Below are 24,153 nucleotides of genomic sequence, written 5' to 3'. Positions count from 1 at the left end.
TTTTAGTAATGAACATTATTCCTTAAATATTATTAAGTATTAATGTGGTTGCTTGTGTTGCTCATCCAACCACCCATCCGTGCATTCAACGTCTACCTCCTGAACACCTTTCTGGGGAGGCGGGACAGTGTTCAGCAAGTTAGAGCTCCAGCTAGAGGTAGACAGACGTGGGTTCACACCCGGGCTCCGCAGCTCACAGGCTGTGTGACCAATGGCAGGTGCCACGGTCATCTGGAGCTGCAGGGAGCTGTAAGATAGGAGGAGTCATACCACTTCATAAGCTTGTCACGAGGTTGAATGAGATGAGGTCTTAACACAGTGCCTGGCACATAACAAGCCTTTCTTTAATGTTGGCCTCCCAGCACGGGGACTTGGCCGTAGTGGGCACTAAAGCATTGATTGGTGTGTGTTCGTGGAATTCACATTCCATACAGCGCTCTATATACAGGTGTCTTGGCCCGGGAACATCCTCCGCTCGTCTCCGTTTTATTCTTTCCTCTCTGGCGCCCGAACGGACTTCCTCTGGAGGACCTCAGGCCCTGGCGGAAGGCTGGAGGCGGCATGGGGACTATAAAGGTTCGGTGACACCTGAGGTGGCACAGAGCCTGCCCCCTCCTCCTCTCCTGCATGCACGATGGGGTGAGGGGCTTCTCCCTCCTTGAAGGAGAGAAGGCCATCAGCTCAGCTTGTCCGTCCCCAGCCCCCACAGCAACCCCAGATTCCCAGGGTCCAGGAGATGTTGCAGCTGCTAGGGAGATAATTCAAAACAGGCAGACAAAAAGATGGATCCAGGAAGCACCTGTGGCCGAGGATGGCTTTTATTGTTGGGGTCTCCTCAGCATCCCAGCCCCTCAGCGCCCCCCCCACCCCGGGACTTCATCGTGTGCTGGAGACTCAGCCTGAGAGCTCTCAGAGCGGGGCCGAGCAGGGAGGGGGAGAGGCGCGGGACCTTCCTCTAATGCCTGGGCTCTGAGATGAATAGGAGCTGAGACAGCCCCACCGGCCTCTCTGCCCACCCTGCCTGGCCTGGGCAGACACAACGAGCTCCGAGATGAAGTCCTTGGGGCTGTGTAGGGGAGCATGAGGAATGCCTTGTCCCCGAGGTTGCCTTGGGCCTCTCACTCCTCCAGCGCACACCTGTGCTGGCCCAGGGCAAACTGCTTCATGCTGCACTCAAATGTGCAGGAGGAACAGTCTCATCAGGCTGACTCAGATGATCAGAAGAGGAAGGAGTCCAATGTGAGGGAGTTTTTAAGTTCTTCTAGAAGAGCCATGGAGACAGGGGTGAGCACTGGCCCAGAGCTAGGAGACCAGAGGCTCAAAGCTCTGGGCAAGGGGGCCTCATCTCTGCAGAGCAAGGAGCAAAGCCTCAGTCATTCCTGAGCGCTCCCACTCCCAAGCCCACCTCCAGTCCCCAGAAAGGGGACGGGGAGTGGTTAGGAGTTTAGGGAGGCTCTAGAGCCAGACTGGCATTTACATGAGCTGTGTATCCCTCTGCCAGTGACTTTACCTCTCTGGGCCTCAAGTTCCTCAATTTTAAGATGGGGATACTCATAGTTCCTAACTCATGGAGCTGTTGTAAGGATTTAATGAGCTAAAAGTGCTGAGAGCCTGGTGTACCGTGAACCATCAATAAATATTCGCTATGATTGTTCAAACTTTTTTCTGACTCTGGCTCATGTCATTTCCGAGACAGGGGCTGAAACTGCACTGTGGTCACCTTTGTGGGCTGGTGAAGAAGGTTCCTGCATTACGGTTGGAGCATGGGCTGCATGGAACTCCCAAGTTCGAGGATCCTGCATTGCCCCCCCACAGAGCTGCCCAGCTTGGGCTAACGCCCATCATGCCTGCCCTGGCACCGTGGGCCACAAGTGGGCCCAGCTGGCTCCTGCCCTCAGGGGACACCCAGCCTAGGGGGGGACAGGAGTCCCTCAGATGCCCAGTGATGGCTATCTGAGAGAGTAGGTGTGCCCTGGTGGGAAAGGCAGGGGTAGGGGGCACAGCAAAGAGGTGTGCTCAAAGAAAGACGAGGACCAGGTGTGGGTGGGACCGGGCACCCCCCAGGTCTCTGGCAGCACCCCAGGTGTCCTGCAGAGTCCTTCCACCCCCCTGCTCACCAGGGTCTAAATCCTGAGCATCTCTCAGAATCTAACGCTCCTCCCATTCCCACTGCCCCAGCCCCCAACCTCACCTCCCAGCTTCCTTCCCAGTCCCCTCACCTCCAGCCCAGCCCCTCCACTCTTGGCTGCCTGGTCACAGCCGGTCCCTACGAGGCTTCTTCACAACTTGCCCGCAGGCCTGAGCAGGAAGACAGGGTGCAGCCCGGCCATGCAGCACGGGGTCCGGCGGGCTTCGTGGACGGTGGCAGCAGGCCAGCCAGGCCCGTGCCCCCAGAAGCCCCAGCTGCTCACCTGCGGACGGTCTGCCCCGCAGGTGTGTGCAACACCTCCAGCCCTGCTTGCCGAAGGACGTCGATGACCGTGTTGTTTCCCAGGAAATGACCTAGAACACGAGAGACAGAGTGGACTCAGCCACATGCCAAGTCACCGGCAACTGGGGACAGCCTCAGGCCAGGGACCTATGCCAAAGGCGGTACAGTCCTGGGGCCAGCTCGGCATGGGCCCACATCCTGGCTCTGCTGCTCACCCGTCCTACGTCCCCAGGCCCCAGTTTCTGCGTCCCGTTCCTCTCTGTGGAGTGGGAATGATGCTAACAGCAGCCTGCACGTGTTGGGAGCATGGCGGGAACGGTGGCTGGCACTGTGGCGAAGGGTCACAAGTGTTTCCTGTGGCATCACTGCGCCTCGTACCCTGAGGCTGACCCCAGGCCCAGGCTGTAATAACCCGCGGGGCTGTCTCTGGGCACAGGTCCCAGGTGCCGGCGGCGGCCACCGCAGTTTTATACCAGAAAAATAAAGTGAATTAAGCCTGTGTAAAACAGACAACAGAAACAAGCGGCCGACAGTGGTCATGCAAGGCCCAGCTACGAGAAAACCTCCTCCAAGAAGCCCTCAAGCCCTCAACAGGTCTGTGGTTCATCTTCGTAGGTTCCACCAGCAGCACGAGGCTCCCTCTCTTAGCACGGCAGTGGGTTCTGTGTGTTCACGTCTGTCTCCCCACCAGGCGCCACAGGGCAGAGGATGGATTCATGGACTCATTTGTTCACTTTCTATCCAACATTCAGGGACCACCCATTACACCCCAGGCCCCAGGGTGGCCCCAGAAGGCTCACTAGGCGTCAGATTCTGGAGAAGGAGAGAGCAGCGCGTGGTTGCAACGGCCGCAGGTGCAGCCGACAGAGGCGGTGGCTCAGAAGGGGTCTAAAGCCGGAGCTGAACACCGCCGAGCTGGCCCCTGCTGGGGGGGGGCGGTCTTCATCTCACCCCAACCCCTTAATCATTCATCCAACACACGCTTCTGCTGCACTTACTCCGAGGCCAGCTCTGGGCCGGTGGCTCAGAATACAGAGGGCCTCGGCCCCAGATGGTCCCAGAAATCGCTCTCCTTCGGCAGGACTCGGGCAGGAGGTCTGCGAACACAGAAGGCTCTCCCGGCCTCTGGTTAGGAAGGGTCCTCGGGAGGCTAAGTGACTGGAGGCGGTCTCTGCTGGGAATCAGCACCCTGGCAAGCCTCTCGTCCTCCCTGGGCCTTGGTCTCCCCACCTGTTTGATGTGGGCAGAGTGGCAGTGGCCCCTTGTCGCCTCCTAGCCCATGTGCCTGCCCTGCGGCCCCACTCACACGGGCAGCACATTCCCCTCCGCTTCCCATTCAGCCCAGAACCTGGGGGGAAATCCCTGTGCCATTACTCTAATCGCCTGTGACAGGCGGTGACAGGTGGGAAGCCGGAAGGTCAGCACGCTGACAGCCCCAGGGAGGTCTGAGGAGAGCAGACAGTGGACAAGCTGGGTGGGAACGGAGAGGCTCCAGCACAGAGGGGGTGAGGCTGGGACTGCAGAGCAGGTGGATGGGGGGTGAGCCTGCTGCACTCTGCCGCCCACCCTGCACACCTCTGGGCCGGGCTTCTGTGCTCTCGAGCTGGCCTGCCCCTGTCCCTGGAGTCCACCTTGGGATTACCGAGAATGACCACTGGTCTGGGAATGAGAGACGCGGCTTCTAGTCCAGGACCCACCTCACTCACTCTGAGACCTCGGGCAAATCCATTATGCTCAAATGCTCTTGATGTCTCTGTGTACAAGGGAGGGATCCATGGGCTCCCCTGGCTCTCAGACTCTATGGGGAAGGCTTTGGTTTGACTCCAGACACCCCGACGAAAATGTATTCTCCCTCCCTTCTTCCCTTTCTTTACCGATTCAGTTCATTAATCTGACAAACATTGAGCAAGTGGACATCTAGTGCCAGCCAGGGGTGAAGAGACAGGGGCCTGCTCCAGGCACTGGGTCTCAGAATCAAGGTCTTTTGATCGGGGCTAAGTACTATGCGGAGGGAAGCACAACCTCAAGTCAGGGCAGACTTCCTGGAGGAGGCAGTGATAGCTGAAGGGTGGGATAAGAATTAGCCAGGTGAGGATGGGAGTTGGGCATGGGGTGGGGGGTGTTCCAGACAGGGGGAGTGGCATGTATAAGGTTAGGAGATAAGTGAGGCTCATCTGGGAAGCTGACTGCGGGACACAAACAGACACACAGGCATGAACAGTCCCTCCCAGGGCCCTGGCCTTCACCCAGTCCTGTTGAGGACGGAGACCTAAGCTCCTGGAATGGCTATGAGTCTCCTGAGCAAGTGGCTTTCCTGCCCCCAGCCCCAGTCTTCCCGAGTGTCAAATGGGCATGCATCCCTTCAGGGGGCTGTAAGGTCCTGATGAGGCAGGACGAGTGACTGTCCTTTGGAGAAGCCCAGCATGCACTCCTGGGTGACACGCTAAGCCAGTCTTCGGCGGGACCCCAGAACCGTGCCCACTCTTGTCCACCCTGCGAGTGTGATGGAACTGGGACCGGGCCTGGGCACGGTGGCCTTTGGCACACGGGCTGCAGGAACTCGCTGCCAACAGTTCTTGGAACTGACTCCTGGCAGCAAAGGCAATTCCTTCCCTGCCTCCATGGAGACCCTTTAAAGGCGAGGGCCTCCAGGCCCAGCAGAGGTCTGCCCTGAGGATGTCAAGTGCCAGGAGGGAGAGCGGGCTGCCTCAGGCTGCACGGGAGCAGCACAGAGTATTTACCGAGCAGTGTGACCTGCTCTGAAAGGAACATGCCTGATGCTGGTGGAGGCGGTGTTTGGAAGGGCCCAAGCCTTACAGAGCTCCGGCTGGATCCCAAGCGCTGCCTGACAGCGTTTCGGGGTCGGGTCAGCACCCCATCCACATCCTCAGCCTCAGCAGCTCCAGGCCCTCACGGTGTAGCTCAAGACCCTGAACAGAAGACTTCAGATACTTTGAGAAACTAGTTGGAAGCAATCAGCAATGAGTTTTTCAAATCCCATCTTTCCTTCTCTAAGCCACACCCACCTTCACTTCCTTCCCTGTGGGGCAGAGAGACCACTGTCTGCACCCCCCCCCCCGCCCTCCCCTGCCCCGGCAAGAGGCAGCTCCCGCACAGCTCCAGGGGGCGCCCCCCCCCGAACCCCCGGCCCAGGACGGCACAGACCAGCCATCCATTCCTGAGCCTGTGCTCCCAGCACGGCCCCAGCCCTGCCCTTTCTGGGCCTGACTTCACAGGACCCCACGACACTTCTCTTCGTAGCCCTTTCACTGCCCCGCGTCCCCTACCATAGCGTCCTGCTCCCCCACAATCTGTGGACAAACCATCCACCATGTGGTTTCAATGACCATACAGTGCAGACCACTCTGAAACTACCACTGCCCTAGCCCAGACCTGTTTGTCTGGCAGCCTACTGGACGTCTCCACCTGACAGCCCCCAGAGCCTATAAAATCCAGCTCACCCTCCCCTGCCAGGATGTGTCTCAACTGAGCTCTGTTGTCCAAGTCACATGGGCCCTGTCTTGACCAATCAGTGACCGGAGTGCCCCTGATTTTTTCCTCCTAACCATGCTTGACCAGCCCAGGTCACCATCAGCTTCTGCCTGAGTCATTGCAGACATGGCCTTCCTTGTTAACTCTGCAGCTGGAATGATCTTCCCACGCTCCAGAGATGCCCCTGTCAGAACTCGTTCCCAACAAGCCACTAGAGGGGAGACTGAGGTTTTTCGAGGGCAGGAGCCATGTCTGATTCATCCTTGGCCCCAGGGCTAAGCCCGAGTCTGGCCCACAGTGGTGGCTTCGTGAATGTTTGTTGAATGAATGAATGACAAGACCTGTTTCTCCATATCCTTGCCGTGATCTCATCCTAGCCCCAGAAGACTTGAGCTCACAGATCCACTTCCCTTGTAGCCCCCGCCCAGACTCCTGGGGATGCTCCAGCAGATCCCACCAATCCCAGGAGCTTGGGCCTTGCACCAGCCCAAGTCAGGGCCCCGTGCCCACTGTCCCCAGGGGCTGGCAGACAGGGCCTAGGCTTGCCTCCAAGGTCACAAATCCCAAAAAAGTCACCACGCCCATCCTGGAACCTGCAGGGAAGGTGTGGCAAGTTTCCAAAGGGGCCCTACAGTGTTGGGGCTTGCCCAGGCTCCTGGGGTCTCCTGGCCACCGCTCAGCCGCTCCTTCCAGCACTGACAGCTGTTTCTGGCCCGCTCTCCACAGGGAGGCACGTTCCCTTTCATCCGCTGAGGCTACATGGACAAGGAGAGGAGGGAAGAGAGGGAAGACAGTGAGGGGCGGGGCGCACAGAGCCACAGGGACAGAGAGTAGGGGAGAGGAGACAACAGAGGGGCCGGGAGAGAAGAGAGACTCTCCCAGGGAGAGACCGGGAGAGGGAGAGAGCGCCAGGACACAAGGAAATAGAGAGAAGACAGACAGATGAGAGGGGGAGAGAGGGGCTGGGAGACAGGCTGTCAGAGACTCAGAGACAGCGGGAGGGAGAGAGGGAAAAGGAGAGACACTGAAACAGAAAGCAAGAGATAGAAAAAGACAAAAACAGGGCAGAGATACAAAGAGACAGAGATAGAGAGGGAAGAAGAGAAGAGAAAAAGAACCCAGAAAAGAAAACATGGGGCATGGCGGTGGAGAGACTAATCTACTGAGGATATCACGGAAGGCTTCCCAGAGGAGGGATCCATGTAGCCAGGACTCCCAGGATGGGTGGGATGGAGGGAACATACGTGGTGGCGGGGCAGGAGGAGGACTATAGGTTTGTAAAACAGTGGGGCTGGTTTGGTGATTGCCTCCCGGACCCCACAAGCCACAGTACCATTAAAGGACATTCATATACAAACAGGGGAAGTGTCCTGCTCCCAGTGGGCACAGCCCCATGATGTGTTAGTGCAGAGAAAAGGCTCCCCTTCTTCCACGTGTAAGCAGGCCAGGGCATCAGACTCAGCAAACGGAGCATAGGCTGGATCTAGCCTCTACCCATCAGCTGGCCTGGCCAGCCTGGCAGCCCCCATTTACCCTCCCGACATGGGCAGGCAGGGTAAGGCAGAGCAAAGAACCCTGTTGTGGGTTAGGACAGAAAACCTCGCTCAACGGCCGACTGGCTGTGTGACCTCAGGCAGTTTCCTTCCCCTCTCTGTGCCTCAGTTGCCCTCCATGGTCTCATGGGTCTTCCCACCTCTATGATTCTATCACTGGATAACATGAACACAAACTCCTACTCGGTGAATCTCCTGGGTACATTGTGCTTCTCAAATGTCATTTCACTTCAGCCTTGTGGCAGCCTTTTGAGGCACCCCACAGTTTACAGACATGGAAACTAGAGCTCAGAGAGAGGAAAGGACTTGCCCTAAATCACACAGCTGGTACAAGGCCAAGCTCTGACTTCTATCCAGCCATGTCCTAGCTCACTGCATGCTCTAGTACATTGCTCTGAAGTCAGCATCTGTGAGGGATCCTGCGTTCACATTTGGGGGGCAGGGAATTGTCAGCAATGCGTGTCCTTTCAGGGTTCACCAGATCGGAGAGAAAAGTGTTGTGAGTGCTCAGCAAGAAGAATACGCCAATTAACAGGGTAATTTCAAGATAGTGTTGGGGGGCCGGGCAGAGGGGAGAACCAGATGTTCCCACAAAGGCTCCAAAGTAACACAGGCTCCCCTCGGCCAGCACACATGTTTTCTCTCCAGTGAGCCCACTGGGTTTCCAGTTTTCTCCTCCTGGAAGAGGGTCCCAAGCTCATATTTATGTTCTGTCTGAAATTAATGCAAGGGAAACTTTCAAATGCTAATCTAGCTGCCAGGATTAGCCAGCCGGATGCCAAGCGACAGAGGTGTTTGTTTTCCTGAGGAAGTGTGACAGGAGGGCTGGATGGGGGGACCTGGGGACGGACGGGCAACTGGGGGTACCACGGGGCTTTGGATCTCCCAAGCAAGGTCTGCCTGGGAAACTGGCAGAGTTGGGTTTCCTTTCCCCTATTGCACCAGCCAGCCAGGGCAGGGTGGGGGCATTTTTAGTTCAGGAAGAACTGAGAGGACGCCTCCCCTGCACCCAGTCTTGTGCTGGAGCTGAGACACATGGTCCCCACCCTGGAGGAGATCACAGTCCGGGTCAGGGTGGGGGGGACATGTATGCAAACCCTTACACAGCATCGAGAGCAGTGAGGGAGGGCCTCCAGGGGCTATGGGGTTAAAAGGAAGGGCTTTCACGATGGAAGACTGAGCACTTGCAGGGGCACAAAGGGAAAAGGGGTCCACCACCATGGTTCCAGGTTGTTGGAATATGAAGTGGAAGGGGAGGCGGGCCATGGTGAGGTTCAGGGCAGTGGGACAAGCTATGGGATTCTGACTTATGGCAGGACAAGACTAAGAGGGCAGGTTTTAGCTGGGCCCAAAGAACACTCTCCCAGGCAACTGTCCAGCTCTGTAAGGGAGTGAGGCCTCCCTCCCTGGAGGTGTGTAAGCAGAGAGTCACTGAATGCTTATCAGGCCTGTGCAGAGGGGATTCAGACACCCTCCAGGGAGCTGGGCATATCCAGGTGGAACCCGATTCTGCCCCCTTTACCATCTGCTCCTCTCTGGAGGCTGCCAGAACCTAGGATGTCAGAAACAAAGAGCCCTGAGCCTTCGGCTGGTCAGCTCAGCTCTGCTGTTAAATAATGGGAGGATGGATACAAATACCAAGAAAAGCAACCTCACCTACCATTTCTCCAGAACTCAGACGGAACTGGACACTTGGATTCATAGTGTCACTTGACCTCACTGCGATGCTTCTGAGGCCAGCAGAACTGGCCCAGTGTCACACAGAGAGAAGGCGAGAACTGGGGTTTGCCTGAGCCCTTTCATGGCTTAGAGTGCGTCTGTTTAAAGGGCACTTCATGGGGGCAGCTGCAGAGGCGGGGGCTCCCTGGGCACAGGGCATCCTCCCTCTAGGGCTGGAGCTGCTGCTGGGCCTCTGACACCTGTCTGACAGTTGCCCAGTTTGGGGGTCCTGTTCAGACCTCCCCCAGTTGTGTCCTTCCTCTTAGAAGCACGTCCCCCATCCCCCACCAGGCCCATCCCTCCACGCCAATCCTCTTGGTTCTTCTAAAATCCCCAGGGTTTGAGCCTTTTCATTCTCTTTGGACCAGCTCGTCTTTCAGTTAATATTGTTTAGAGATGAGGAAGTCTCCTCCATGCACCCTACCCTATCAGTGAGGACATAAGCCCTGGGGGTTTCAGCAGTGTCTCCTCCACAAGCCCCTCCTGGGATCTCCTACATGTCAGGCATGAGCCAGGCCCTGGGGACCCTGAGATGGGTCAGACATGGCGGCCTTTCCTCCTGGGGTCCAACACCACTCTAGACCCAAGGGATCACTGTGCAGAGGGGTCGAGATCACAGTGAGGCTCTGGGGGAGAGCCCCAGAGACAGAGCCTGTGATGGGTTCTGTGGCTGCAGGGCGTGGCACCCTGCCAGGGGCTCACTGTGGCCAAGGTAACTGCTCCACGACATCCAGAGGCTCCTCTCCTGGAATTATAGCACCTGGGACCCGGGAGAGCTCCCTGTTGGCCAATCTGCTCCTGAGCCTCACTGTCACTTGGAGCTGTGACCTATCTGGGTCCTCAGAGGCCACAGAGCACCTCTGCCTGCCCCCACCCCCTCTGCCCCGGGTGGCCCTGCTCTCTCCTGGGTTGGGGGAGTCCTGTCTTCGGGGAACTGTGGGCTCTGACAGGTGAGGACTTGGAAGTATTAATAACACCAAGAGCTCACATTTATCCAGTGACGGTGCTGCCCCAGGCACTGAGCAGTCCAAGGACCAGCCCCCTGACTGGGGGGAAATCTGACGTCGGAGAAGTGAAGCACCTGGTCTGCTCAGGCTACTTCCTCTAAGGAGAAGTGCTAGGTTTCTAACTCAGGCAGTCTGGCTCCAAAGCCCATGCTCTTAATCGAGGCCATTTCCTTCTCCTGCCTTCCCTACGCGGCCCAGCAAGAGTGCCGAACCCATGGCCGACGTTCTGTAAGTCCCGGCTCACCGACAGATCCAGCCTGGGACATGGGTCCTCCGTTCTTTCCTCCCCCCCATCCCAGAGGGCAGGGTTGGCTCCAGGGAGGGACAAGCTAGCAGCTGGGATGTTCCTCCGGGCTGAAACAGGAAGGGCGACTCTGGCCAAGGATCACAGCCTGGAGCAGGCGTGCCAGCGGCCAGATGTGAGCATGGTGGGGAGTAGGCTCCTTTGAAGCCCCGTTGGAAATTCTGAAACACTTCCGGACGCTGTGGCCTCATGTTCCAGCGTGGGGAGTATGGCAGGCCATGGGCGTTCCCCTGGGAGAGGAGAAAGCGGCTGGCTGTGTGCTGCCTGTTAGCTGCGGCCCTTATTTCTAAGGTGAAAGAGGCCCTACACGGGACATGGCTGGTCTTCTATGCTCAGCCCTGAGCTCTGTTCCTGAGGCTGCCGAGTGGAGAACCGCAGCGGGAGGGAGGCGGGTGTGGTATTGTCCCGAGGACTGTGGGGATGATGAGGAACCGGAAGGCAGCTGGACCAGCACCAGGAACATTTTAATTGGTTCTTACCTCCTCCAGGAAGCCTTCTCTGATTTACCTTCCCTCCTAGACTGGGAGATGACAAAGGGGCTCGGCACAAGCAGGGCTGTGATAAGGAAATCCCGCGGGGCTGTGGGAGCCTGGAGAGGAGGTCGTGGAAAGCCCAGGCAGAAGAGGAAAAGGGTCCTGTCAGCAGAACAGAGGTCCAAGCAGCAGCTGGATCTTTTTTTGGGGGTGGGGGGACTGGCCATCAGTAAGAATGGCCTATCAGTGTGACCATCATTTCACTCCAGTTCTGTGTCTCTCACTTCCCATCTGCACCTCGATTTACCCGTCTGCCAAATGGAATAATAAATACCATCCTGTCTCCCTCCAAGAGGAATTGAGGACATAAAAGTCATATGAATGTCCTTCAAGCAGAATGGTGCCACTTGCAGGGAGCTGGCCGCTGTTATTAATGAGAAAGATGTTACTGGTGTTTGGGACACTGGGCTTCTATCCCTTCTCTCGAGCCGGGGCCTTCACCACCAATCGGCTTCTGTGTCCCGGCCCCCGGCGTGCTGCTGAGTGGGGGCCTGCGGCGCTTGGGCTGGGGCAAGGAAGAGTCCCAGCACGCTGTCCCTGTTGCTCACACTGCCTGCCTGAGAATGATTTCTGCCTGGACTTCTGCTTCTCATGGGGGCAGGCGGCCATAGCCCTACAGAGAGGGGTCTCCAGGGGCTGGAAGCTCTTAGCTCCAAAACCCTCCCACGAATCCCAGAGTGACTGAAGCAAACTATACTAGAAGGTGAGAAGACTGGGAGGATAGGATGGTGGGTGTTAGAGCCACCCCGCCCTAGAAAGACAGGGTCAAAGGGCTTTGGAAGGCCAGAAGGTAGAAACATATTCAGATTATAGCACTTTAGGGGTCTGGAATGTATGGTAACCACTGGCTCTAGAGTTTGAAAAGAGTGGGCCCTAGTGGTTATCTGGTCCACCTTTGAGTCTGGTTTGTATCTCAACCCAGCTCCTCCAGCTCCTGCATTATTTAATTCATTCCAGATCCCGGAATAGCTGATAAATCAACACATCTCAAGGAGGCCCCGTTCCCTGGAGCTAGGGACAAAACTGTAATTTTCTTTTAGTGCCTGGGACTGAGACCTCCCTATCCCTCTGGGGCCTGAGGCCTAGGAGATACTGTGTGACTAAATGGAATGAACTTGATTCTGGGCGATTTGGTCTAGTATGCCTTTGTAGAACATCTCCTAGGTGTTGGCGATTCTGAGAAGCTATGGGCCCTGCCCTGGGGTAGCGCGCACACAGTGGGATGCTCAGTGAGCAGTGGGTGCTAGGATCAAATCAGGAGAAGGCCCAGGGGACTGCATTTACATTTACACCCTAGCTGTTCAGTGTTGCTGTAGAAAATCTTGCAGCCTGTGACTGGAGCCCCTCAGAGGTTCGTGGGCTCTCATCGCCAGTCAGGGGTCTGGGTCTGTGCTCCTAGCCGTCAAAGCAGATAGGCGGCAGACGTGTGCCCTCCTCCGGGGCCACGGCAGGCATCACTAATCAATCAGGACCTCTTCTCTGCTGAGCCCCGATGTGGTTTTATCATCCCTCACACCACCAGGCTCCAGGCAGCCACCACCCACCAATCACAGTTGGCCCATGAGGTGAGACCTCTCTAACTTCCTGCCCATGCCAGTTCTTATGGCCAGTCTCGCTTGCATTTAGGCCAAATGGTCTCTCTTTAAACCAAGAACCCTCCACTTGCTTCCTCTTTTTCTGCAGATGACTTTACCCTCCCTAGAGAGGAGCTCTGATTAGAAAGCCACCAGGTGACTTTTCCATTAGCAAATCACCCATCTGCCGGCCTTCTCCCTCCTTCCATTACAGGTGAGGAAGTGCCCTTCTCTACCCACGGCCAGACCCTCGACTTGAGCTCTGGTCCCCCCGCCCTTCCTGCCTTTTCAGAAGCCTGGGCTAGTAATTTCCCCACTTAGCAGCCTCACCCCTCCTATGACATTCTTTCCATCATGTTTCAGGCGTGCTCAATTCTGTCCCACCGTAAGAAAAGCGGGGTGGGTAAGGGGAATGATATAGTTACCAGCTTTTACTTTGGACAAGTAAGGGCTCTGAAAGCTCCCTTTGCCTTATATCACCATTTTTGTTTGTTTGTTTGTTTGTTTTAAAACAAAAGATGTTTAACTTCGAACATGGTAGAAAGGAGATAATTTCAGAATATTAGATAAGCCTGTAAATTGAATAAATGTAGTTAATAAAAACTCACCACCTAGTACCTATTTTTCTAAGTTATTTATAGAGCAGAAGAAACCCAAGAAATCCAAGAACCTGCACGAGATCTGTGGGGGCCCTGCAGGATCAGCTTGTCCTTGAGCCTGATAGACGAGAATCAGGTCTTCCCTCCCTTTGGGCTGGCACTCCTCCCCATGACAGTGGCCTAGTCATTCCAGAACGTCTGGGTTTGCACACTGGCCACAGCCACCTCCTGGAGAGGCAGGGCTTCTGTCTGGGGCCCTAGATGTCACCCAGGCCGGCTCAGAATTGTCACACACATTCACACACCAGTTGCCACTGAACAAGCTCCACAAGAGGTCAAATAGTGCCACCAAGGAGACTACTCTTCTGTGGGATCTGCCAGATAAAAGGATACCCTTCCCACAAAACTGTCCACAGTTCTGGAATTCTAGAGCAAGGGCACCACGTATGGAGGAAATGCTTGGGACTGGGACCCTAGAAGCCAGGGTTCAAGTTGAAGGTCTGCCTGCATGGCCTTGAGGAAGCCATTCTTCCTCTCTGGGACTTAGTTTTCATCTGCAGAATGAGTACAATAAAGCCCATCTCATGGTGTTACCGTGAAGATCAAAGGTAATATAATCTCAGAGCCTGGAGTGGTGGCTGGCACACAGTAGGAGTTTTTATTATAAAGATCCCTCCACTGTGGTAGAGAATTTTAACCCTGTGATCAAAAATGCACATATTTAGCACCATCTGACAAGGCAGGTATATTATCCCTGTTTTGCAGATGAGAGACTGAGGCCCACAGAGGTGACATGGCTTTCCTGGTGTCTCTAAGCTGACAGTGGTAGAACCTCACTTTACACCCAAGCATCCTGACACCAAACCTCTTTCTCTTTGTACCGAATGTCTCCGTAGAGCAGAAGGGAGAAGGGGTGGCCGACTGCCCCTCGGCACTGGAGACCCCAGTCTGTGCCCGGGGGAACAGGGAGGGCTGCTGGAGCAGAGGTGGGCCGAGGAAGGCCCGAGAGGGGACTGCAGAGGCCCCCAGACAGCGGCGTGTGGAGCGGACTGCTGTGTCCGCAGGCCGGCTGCAGGTTGCATGCTGCCCGAGGGTGCTTGTGCCCGCCTTGCACGTCAATCTCCAGCCTGCCGTAGGATGTGGGGCTCGGGCGTTACTTGGCCATAAGAAGGCAGTGAGGCGGGCGTGGACTTTTCTCACTACGGATCGTGTGTGGGCATGTTCCACACCAAAACAGGTCTGTGCAGTGGGCTCCCTGACTGCACATAAGAACAGAGCCCCTGGATCATAGCTCCTGGGCGCAGGGCTCCAGTCCTGGCTCTCTCCCTGACTTGCCATGAGCTTCACCCAGATCTTGGCCTATTGGGCCCTCAGTCTGTCTGGGGCTCTGATGAGGCGGGCAGGCTTGAGCTTAGAGGCTACAGCCAGCTTTGAAATTCTCAGACCATTGTTTCAGGAGGGGCTGAGCCTCAGCGGCAGCTTCCACCAAGATCTGCACTTGGCTCTGGGCTTATTATTGGACAGCAGACCTCTGAGAGCCGAGGTAGGGCTCGCGTTGGCCTGACTCTACCACTGTCGTGTCCACCAGGCCCAACGAGACCAGGAGGGGAGGAGCCGGTCAACATTCGTTCGTTCATGTGTTCGTGCCTTCACTCATTTATTCTTTCATACACTCATCAAGCTTGAAACCTGTTACACGCTACCGAAAACACAGATGGCCATGTGGTGCGGGCCCTCCAGGAGCTCGAGGCGGGGGTGGGGGCCAGAGTCAGCGGCAGCCAGCGGCGCTGCTGTGGGGGGAGCAGCCTGGAGGTGGGGAAGGCTGAGCTGGAGCCCGGAGGCTGGAGCTGATGGAGGCTTGGCCCGGGACAGTGGCGATGGGGATGGACAGAGTAGACGGATGTGAGTCTTTCTGGCGGTCTGTCAACAGGACCAACCAGGGACCCGCTGGATTGCAGAGATGGGGAGGAAACTGGAGGTGGGCATGGTGCTTGCGTGCTGGTCGAGTACCTGAGTGGGCATTTGTGTTTCCACGGACTTGGGTTTCAGGAGAAGCAGGCCAGTGCCCAGGGCCACCCGCACTGCTGTGATGTTCATCTCCAGGCTCCCCTGTTCCCTCACCCACAGGAAAGAGCTAGGCTCAGACCCTGGGTGGCTCTGGTCTCGGGCCCTGGGACCGCTGGGGCAGGCGGCCCTACCACTCAGGTGGGCCATGTGGAATGCTGGAGCTCTTACTGGCCTCCCTCAGGGATCACGCTCACCGGGAGGCTGGATCCGCTCAGAATGGCTCCCCTTCTATAGTCAGTGGGGAACTATTCCGGAGCAGGAGCACTGCCCAGATGCCCACGAGGGAGGAGTAGGGAGGCAGCTGGATGGTGAGAAGGTGTGTTGGGGAGCACTTTCTCCCCTCACCGTCCCCAAAGCTGTCCTGACTCATGCCAGGTCCCCAGTAGGTATCCTGCACCTGGAGGGTAGCCTGGTCCTCTCCACGTGGTCGGTCAAGGTCCTGCTCCTGCTGGCTTCTCCAGATACCCCAACAGGAATCCCTCTCTTCTCTGAAAACTGTTCGAATAGCTCCTGGAGTCACCAGCGGCCCCCGTGCTTTCTGAATCCTTCTGTTCAGATGCGTAAACTCAGGCTGTCAGAGGGGAAGGGGTCGGCCACAGGCCACAACAGGCCGTGGTCGTGCTCCATCGCCAGCCGGGATTCGTTCTGTCCGGCTGCAGGGGTGGCTCACTGACGCTGTCCCATGAGCCGCCCCCATGCTGAGGGCCACAGAGGAGGGAAGACAGGCACAGTCGGAGGACCCTGGCCCTCCCCTTGACGTGTATGGGGTTGAATGGCGGGGCGGGGGAGGCAGACCTCCCCCAGCAGACACACCCCACTGCAGAATCAGGACCGGCCCGGGCTACAGGGACCTGAGCGGGCAGGCGGTGCGCAGGCCAGGGGCCGCGGAAGGAGGGCGGAGAGGCAGTAGCCGTGAGTGCTCTCGCCCGCCCCCCCCACGGTGGTCCCTCTCCCTTCATTGTCACGCAGCAGGGGGTGGACTGAGCCCACATGAGCAAGACATACATTTCTATCCTGTGGCTCTGGAGCCAAAGCTGACTGATAAAGGAGGCAAACGCCATCCCCTGGTCCCATCATCACGGGAGACAGCCACAGGGAAAGGAAGGAGTGAGGGAGAAGAGGGAAGAGGAGACGGGGGCGGGGCGGGGGGCAGCAAGCCTTGCACCTGGACATCCGGACTTCCCCTCACACAGAGACGCCAGAGCCCCCAGGAGAAGCATCAAGCTCATGGCCCACGGTGGGATGACAAAGCGTGTATTAACCGTCCTGATGCTTGGGATGACAGTGAAGCTAGCTGCCATTCTGAGTTCCTGCTATTAGGTTATTGAAGTGTTACCGCTAATCTTTATAACTCTTTCACATGATAGAGATTTTCAATTCATCAGCTAGTCATTGCTATCACTGTCCATTCATAGAAGAGGGGTCTGCGCCCTTGCTGGTACTGTGCCAAGGTCACACAGCCCAGAGGGGGCTGGACCGGGCCGTGGGGTGCCAGAGCCCGCCTCTCCCCACCAGGCCCCGTGGCGCTCCTAGGCTTGGCCCTGGCTCTGCTGGGTGGGCTCAAGGCTGGGCTGGCCATGGGAGCCAGCTTCTGTTCTGGGCTCTCAGCATGGCCTCCTGGGGCATGAAGGGGCCCCAGAAGCTGTCCTGGCCCTGGCAGGGTCACCCCTTTTGCCCATGGGGCCTATTAGGGAAGAACCCCTGGCTAGAAACAAGAGAAGTGTGGGGCATGGCTTCTCCTGCTCCATTCTGGACCTCCACGTTTTCCTTTAGGAAGGAGAGGTCAGGAGAGGGCCTAACAAATCTCCCAGCCCTTAAAGATTCTGCAAATACTCCCTTCCCCATCCGGCCCAACCTGCTCCGAAGGCAAAGAAGCAGATCTTGTCTTCATTCTCCTGCAGAAGCGCCATGACCCTCTTCCCCATCCGCTCATTCCTCTTGTAGATGAGCTCGTGGCGGAAGTAGCTGTCGATCTCCTGCGCTGTCACCTGCTCGTGTGGGGGGAGCGTGGTGTTGATGAAGCTGGGCAGCTGCAAAGGCAAGACAGAGGTGCCCTCAGTGCTCCCAGGGCAAAGACACCAAGCCCAGCAGAGCGGGCCACTTACCTTTCTTAAATGGCCCATGGAGTGGGCTATACCTTTTGTCTGGGTTTTTCATCAATTCCAAAAACGCTTTGAGAGGAGTGTGGTTATCCCAGTTTTACAAATGAAGAAAGCAAGAGTGGAAAGATCCAGAGACGTGTGCAAAGCCTCACAGCTGGTGCGGTGGCAACACAAGGAGGTATGGCTCCTGTGTCTCTGCCTTGTCGACCCTCTGCTTCCAGAACGCAGAGGGCCTGGGAGGCAAGACTGCTCTCGGCTCCTTTACTGTCCTCCCTTCAGCACCCAGCCCGGCGTGCAAGGGATTCGGGTCAGCAGGCGGGTGTGGGGGGTGAGCTGAGCCGCCCGGGGTAGCAGGGAGACCACAGAGTACAGGGTCAGGCTGGCCTGGATGCAGGCCTCCTTCTGATGCTGTGTGACTTTGGCCAAGTTACTTAACTTTTCTCAGCTCGTTTCCTCATGTGTGAGATGGGGATTAGGTGAGATGGTGGGTGCTGTCATGGGCTGCGTTAACAGCCCAGCCCACACTACAGAGAAGACAGGAGAGGTCACAGCCTCCAGTTTCCCCAAGACCTGAGCCCTGGCTGGCCACCACCATCTCCCCATTCCCAGCTTCACTACTTGCCAGGGCAGAACCAAACCCCTCCAGCCCTTCTTAAAAATGTCAACTGCAGGACCACAGCTGCCTCCCATAATGATGGTTCATTCCACAACCTGGCTTGGAACTTTCCACATTTCTCAGCTCTGGGCCCACTGTCCACACCCAGTTCTGTGGCCGGGGGCAAGCGTCACTGACGTGTTATTGAACTGGGCAGAGAGCTCTTTGAGTCCAGGGACAGAGCCCTTGTCATTCCTGGGCCCCCAGTGCCTGACACACAGTAGGTGCCCAGAAAGGTTTCTGGAACCTTGAACATAAAATCGCACTGTCCCCTCTCACTGCATTGCCTCTTCCTGGGTTCCTCCATACCCAGCATTTTGTCTTTTCGGCCTGGATGTCAGGTCCAGGTGTCCCAGCACCGTGGCCTCCAAGGGTGGGCAGGGCCTGAGAAAAAGCCACAAGCCACGGAGGAGATGGAGGCATGAGTCAGAATATCCTCCCTATTTCCCCATAACCGCTCACTGTCATTCCACCTTCCAAGCTCTTGTGCACAGGATGTCTTCCATCTGGAGTCTCCTCTTCCACTTCTCTCTTCATCAACTCAGGCTAACGCACAGAACACGAGGCCTTGCTGACTGATGGGCTAGCTAGGTGGAGAGTTGGCATGAGGAGATTAAAGTCCTGCAGGGCTTAGCCCCCAAGGGTCATGCGGCCCCGCCACATGGCTTTTAGAGCCACTGACAAGTTGTCAACACTCTTTCTGAGGAAAATGGAGACGTCAGCAGAGGCTGAGCCTTCAAGGATTTGGACAGGGCCAGGACATCTGTCTCTGATATCTGCCGGCCAAGCACCAGGGTGCTTCCCAGAGTGGGAGGGGAGGGGCTTCTCTGATTCACTGTTCTGGGATGACAAGGCAATGATATGACTGATAAAACCGTAACTTATTCAGTGCACAACCTGCACAGCTGTATGCAGCAGCCCTGCCAGTACCCAATCAGAGATTGGTGCCCAACCAGAGTCGGTGTTTGGTAAATGGATAAACAAAGGAATGGAGCTCCTACCCCTTCCGCCAATGATGGAAGGGATGATTGGCAGCCCTGACAAAGCAGGACACATTTGGACATGATACAGCTCCAGGAAGGGCTTCTGAATGGGGGAGGAGTTGTGGCTCAAAAGGGTTATTTCTGGAGGCATGGCCCTCTCTGTTTCTCAGGTATGGGAGAGAATGTGGGATGATGTTGTACCAAGAAATAAACATTTGTTCCATCAGTGAATGAATGCATGAAGAATGAGCTGAGAGGCAACAGGTGGTTATGAAGGCAGGTCCCGGCTTCAGACAGCCAGGATAACTTGGGATGGAATCCTCCTTTTGCCACTTACCAGTTGGGTTGCCTCTCTATAACTGGCAAGTTATTCGTACTGTCTGAGACTCCGTGTCCAAATTGGTAACATGGGAGTAATATATATTGTTGTAGGAATTAAATAAGATCAGTTTTGGAAAGTGCTTATTAGCACAGTGCAGAGCACAAAAAGAGTCTTGACTAAATGTCAGCTTTGTACAACTAGCCTGGGGGCTGGAGCTGGCTTCATCATTTTCCCCTACAATGGCAGAGGCTACAGTGAAGGGTGGCCTTGAGCAGGGGGTAGAGACAGAGATGACAAATAGAAGCCCTCAGAATCACCAGAGAGCCATGAAGGAAGCATCCTGTTTTCCTTCCCTTCTGCCAAGGGTCCTGGCAGAGGCTCTTCCTCACCATGAATGTGCATTTGTGGAAAGATGAATCTCAATTCATTCCTTAGGGAGCTAAAAAAGTTTAACAAGGACAAAAACCAGAGAGTTCAATGTCAAAGCCACGAAGGAGTTCGGCTAGCCACCAGGGTTTCTGGGACTGCCCGGCAGCTGGCTGACATTCTCTGCATGTTTCATGCTGATGGGCCCTGGCTCCATGCCAAGGATGGGACTTGGGTTTGGGCCCAGGCTGGGATGGAAACAAATTAATGATGTCATTAGACTTGTCAGGAGCCTTAAATCTCCCGCAACAAGTTTAAGTGCAGGATGCACCATAGAATTTGAAAGAGGACATGTCAGGTCCCTGGGGTCCTAGAGCCATGAGTCCGAGGTGGGACGATGAAACAGATGGGCCAGGCAGGGCTGGGGTGGGGCCGTGGGGAGTGACTTCAGTGTAGGCTCCCCTGGCCCACAACCAGGACAGGGTCAGATCTGGTGGTCAAGTGCTCGGGTCTACTGACGTCACTGACCTCAGTGGCCTCATCCCTTCTCTTCAGCCCATCCATCCAACAGACAACTTCCACAAACTTCCGTGAGCATAGCCATGTCAGGCTAGGGGTCACAGAGCACCCTCAGACTGGGTCTGCTGCCCTGGATGAGGCTCACAGCCCAGTGAGGGAGTCACTGTGGGGTCCATGCTTTGAGAGGGATGTGGGAGTGTGGAGGGGGCACCTCACAGATAACCGTGTGTCCTGCTTTGTCCAGGATGGTCCAGTTTCATGGCTAAGGTAGACTGCCCCATGCCTGTTAATTTTTCTGACCCTTAATTATATTTGACCTTTCACTCTCCCAAGTGTCAGGGGACAGATGATAAGTATATGGCTGCTGTCCACCTAACACAGGCTGAGGGTTCAGACAGCGCTTCCCTTGGGTCACCCTGTGATCGTGGGCATTGATGGTGCAAGTGACTTGGGAGCTTTGGGAGGTTGGGGCATGAGCCATTTCTGAAGGTGAAATGGTGGGGTGGGGAGGCAAGAGAGATCAAGACAGAGGTGCAGCCAGCCCCTGTCCCCCATCCTGACCCCTGCACATGTCAACCCCAGCCTCTAGAGGCCACTGCATCATCCTCTGCTGTGGCCAGAGACATCTTTCTGACCACATCCCTCTCCCGCTTGAACTCCAGGGCTTCTGCCCCTCAGCAGGCATTTTCACCCCCCACCCCCTATGATCTGCCCCCTGCTCTGCAGATCATTCCTCAGGACCCTCCACATCCCCCCACAACCAGGCAGCCAGCCCCTCCCTTCAGCCCCGCCCGGTAAGCTCCTTTCTCAAGCCTAGTTCCAACACCACTTCCTCCCTGCCTATGGGCGGTGACCGTACCCCTACAGCCTGTGTGTCCTCAGCTCCCCACAGCTTTCGAGGCCTCTCGCTACTGAGGCAGCCCCATGTCACCCGGACCCTTTCACCATCAGCGCACGGCCCTGGATTTAGCCTTGCTACCCCGACTCTAGGCTTTTCTGTGTCTGGGGGCAAGGCTGCCTAGTTCCTCCCTTGGGGGCTAGACTCTGCCTGTGTACCCAGGGTGTCCAGGGGAGTGCCGCCCAGTTTGCTATTCTAACTGGGTGCACCTTTCCAACTACACCCTCTGTCCCGCTTCAAGGACGGGCACTGCCAGGGGACCCCCAATGCAGTTCACCTGCCAGAGACAAATCAGTGGTTCTGGATACAGGCTCAAAGTAAATCTGAGCTTGCTATTGCCTGAGGTCATCCCCTTCTTCCCTCTCGCAGCTCCTTGTCATTCGCGGCCGCAGCAGGGCCCTGTCCTGCCCACCCCTGCCCCCCGCCCAGCTACTTCGTGCCCAGGCTACCCTGGGTGCTGACCAGGTTCCTGCAGCCGCAGAGCTCACCAGCCTCTCTCCCGGCGAATGACACAGGGCGGGCTCTGGCACAGAAGCTCACAGATCGGAATCGGGGCTCTCAGAGTCCTGAGCCTCCTCTGCAAGGTCTCTGGATCCTTCCTTTTACGGCCTCCACTGCCCGGAGCACAACACACCCTCACCTTCGCTCCCTGGACAGCCGTTCCCCGATACACACTCTGCGGCCCTGCCCTGGGCCTGGGGACGGAGGGAGGCGTGGCACGCTCTTGCCTCAGGGAGTTCTGGCTCTAGACGGTGGCAGGCGCACACAGAACCTCTCAGCCTGGTCCCCGGCTACACCTCCAGCCCAAACTCACACCCCTCCTCCTGCTCTCTCTTGCCTCTGCTGGAACATTTCGCTTCCTCCTGCCTGTGGCCAAGTTAGGTTCTTCCCTGACCTCTCACCTTGCAGGCATCCTTCCTTCTTGCCCTAAACTCTTGCTCCTCCCACAGGCCTCAGCTGCACCCTCTACTCTCCCTTGGAGCAAGGATCACACTTGGGTGCTATTGCTCATGGAACGTCCCCTTCTCTCCTGTCCGCCCCACTAGGGCGGCTCTCTCTGGCTGCCCTGCCCCCCACCGCCCCATATCCCTTTTCATAGCACTGGGCCTGGTATTTACAACCCACTTCATTCATTCATTCAGCAGCTATTTGCTGAGTCCTGCTCTGTGCCAGGAACTGGCCTAGCCAATGAGAATATACTGTTGGATCAAACAGATGCAAATCCCTGTCCTCAGGGAGCTTATGCTCTAGTGGGGAGGACGAACGATAAATAATCACTTATCAATGAATCAAAATATGTAAGTATGTGAGAAGATGATAAAGACCATGGGGGTTAAATGGAGCATAATAAAGAGGTTGAGAGTGTGGGAGTGGGGTTCAGGCTGCAATTCTAGATTGGGGAGTTGGGGCCCAGCTCACTGAGATGATGATGTCTGAGTTAAGATGGGGGGTGAGTCATGGTGATACTTGGGGAAGGGCAAAGGTGAAGCATTCTTAAGGGGTCCCATGGAATAGCATGGAGGCCCATGGAGCTTGAGTGGTAAGTGTGAGGGGAGCGCAGAGGACATGGGGTGGGGGTTGGGGGAAGACCCGGGGCCCACACAGGTCATTACAGAGACTCTGGCTGTTACGCTGAGAAAAATGGGAAGCCACGGCACTGTCCTGAGCAAGGAACTGCTCTTGAATGAGTGGTTAACCAAGCATCATGACAGAAGGCACAGGGGGCCTAGAGGGGTCTGGGAGAATATCTAACAGCACCCAGAGGGTCAGGGAGGGCTTCTCAGAGGAAGTAACAATGGACCATGGCCCAGCAGGAGGAAAGGAGGAAGGAGGAGCCTGAACGGAGGCACAGTGGCATCAGCGGGCGGATGGCGTGGGGCATAGGTCAGCAGAACAAGGTCTGCGGGGTAGGGCACCTGGGCTGGGACAAGGTCAGCAGAGGGCAGGACACAGAAGGCCTCGAGTGTTAGAGTATCTTGGAATTTATCCCGAGGGCAATGTGGATGCCTGGTGGAGTCATGCTCAGCTCCTCGGGGTGCTCCTCACTCTCTACCCGCTTGTGGGTAGTCCTTCCTCTAGGGCTTGACTCAAGGCAGAATGCCCCCAGCTGGACTCAAGCCCAAGGTCTAACCATGAACTTGTTTCCCCTGGCCTCTAATTTCCCCAGATACTGAACTGAACTTCTCAGAGGCCTCCCCGTTCTTACAAGGCTAAGCTTTTACCACACATGCCAGACTTGAGTGCTGCTCTTGATAACTTGGGGAACTCGACAATTAAGTGCTGTGGGCTTGGACAAGTCTCCTTGCCTCTTTGGGCTTCAGTTTCCCCATCTGTAAAATGGAATACAATCGGTCCTGCTTACCATGGCAGAGAGAAGATTGCCTGCACCAGGCACATAGTAGGTGTCTAATAAATGCTAGGTGGGTTCGGAACTGGGTGGGAGGAGGGGAACCTCACCTGGGATGTGTCATGGTTGAAGATGACAGCGTTGAGATCCCCGCAGTTGTAGTGCTTGATGAGGTCCTCCGTGGTGTAGGGCGCCTGCAGGCTCCCTGCCCGCACGCTCTCATGTTGCAGCAGAGTCTGGTTCAGGGCAAACAGCACCTGCACAGAGGAAAGAGAGAGGATTAAGGGCTGTAATTCTAGATCAGGCTGGGGGGCCTGACACCTCCAGGCCCGGCCCTCCTCGCTCTGGACTTTGGGGCAACAGGCCCTGAAACAGAGAAGGGGTGTGGGCCTGGCACCGGCTGGTGCAGCCTGAACTCTTCCACTGGCCTCCGGACATGTTCAGCCTGTTCTCATCTCCAGCCCTTTGCCCACATGGGTCCCCACTTCTGCTCTGGCTATCAACATCTTATCTAAGGAAGGGGCAAAATGAGAACCTAGTTGTGTCTGGGTTTTGGAATGATGGGTGTGTTTGTCTTTTGACTAAATTTTTCTTATTCCTGTGCTTAGGAAAGTTCTAGAATGAGCACAGACTAATTTTATAATCAAGAGCACGGCAAACAAAGCAGGACAAACACACGAAC

The 24,153-nt window shown here is 56.3% G+C and overlaps 1 protein-coding gene across 3 annotated transcripts in view; it reads right to left on the bottom strand.

Moving 5' to 3' along the window:
* Window positions 1-24,153, bottom strand: part of TRABD2B (TraB domain containing 2B) — a 208,893-nt gene that overhangs the window by 14,619 nt on the left and 170,121 nt on the right. The window contains exons 3-6 of one of the 3 annotated variants that reach the window (XM_078073182.1): window positions 23,582-23,728; window positions 17,135-17,309; window positions 2,412-2,502; window positions 324-1,347 (exon numbers count right to left, since the gene is read on the bottom strand). In XM_078073182.1, the coding sequence (XP_077929308.1) occupies window positions 1,218-1,347; window positions 2,412-2,502; window positions 17,135-17,309; window positions 23,582-23,728 (543 nt within the window). In that variant the 3' untranslated portion in view covers window positions 324-1,217. Of the gene's footprint in view, window positions 1-323; window positions 1,348-2,411; window positions 2,503-17,134; window positions 17,310-23,581; window positions 23,729-24,153 lie in introns of those variants that run through there. The other 2 variants (XM_078073183.1, XM_078073181.1) reach the window with 2 other exon arrangements.

The sequence above is a fragment of the Halichoerus grypus genome, chromosome 5, assembly GCF_964656455.1.
Source record: "Halichoerus grypus chromosome 5, mHalGry1.hap1.1, whole genome shotgun sequence".
NCBI lineage: Eukaryota > Metazoa > Chordata > Mammalia > Carnivora > Phocidae > Halichoerus > Halichoerus grypus.
Note: the sequence above shows the minus strand (reverse complement) of the source record. Positions and strands in the feature narration are given on the sequence as shown.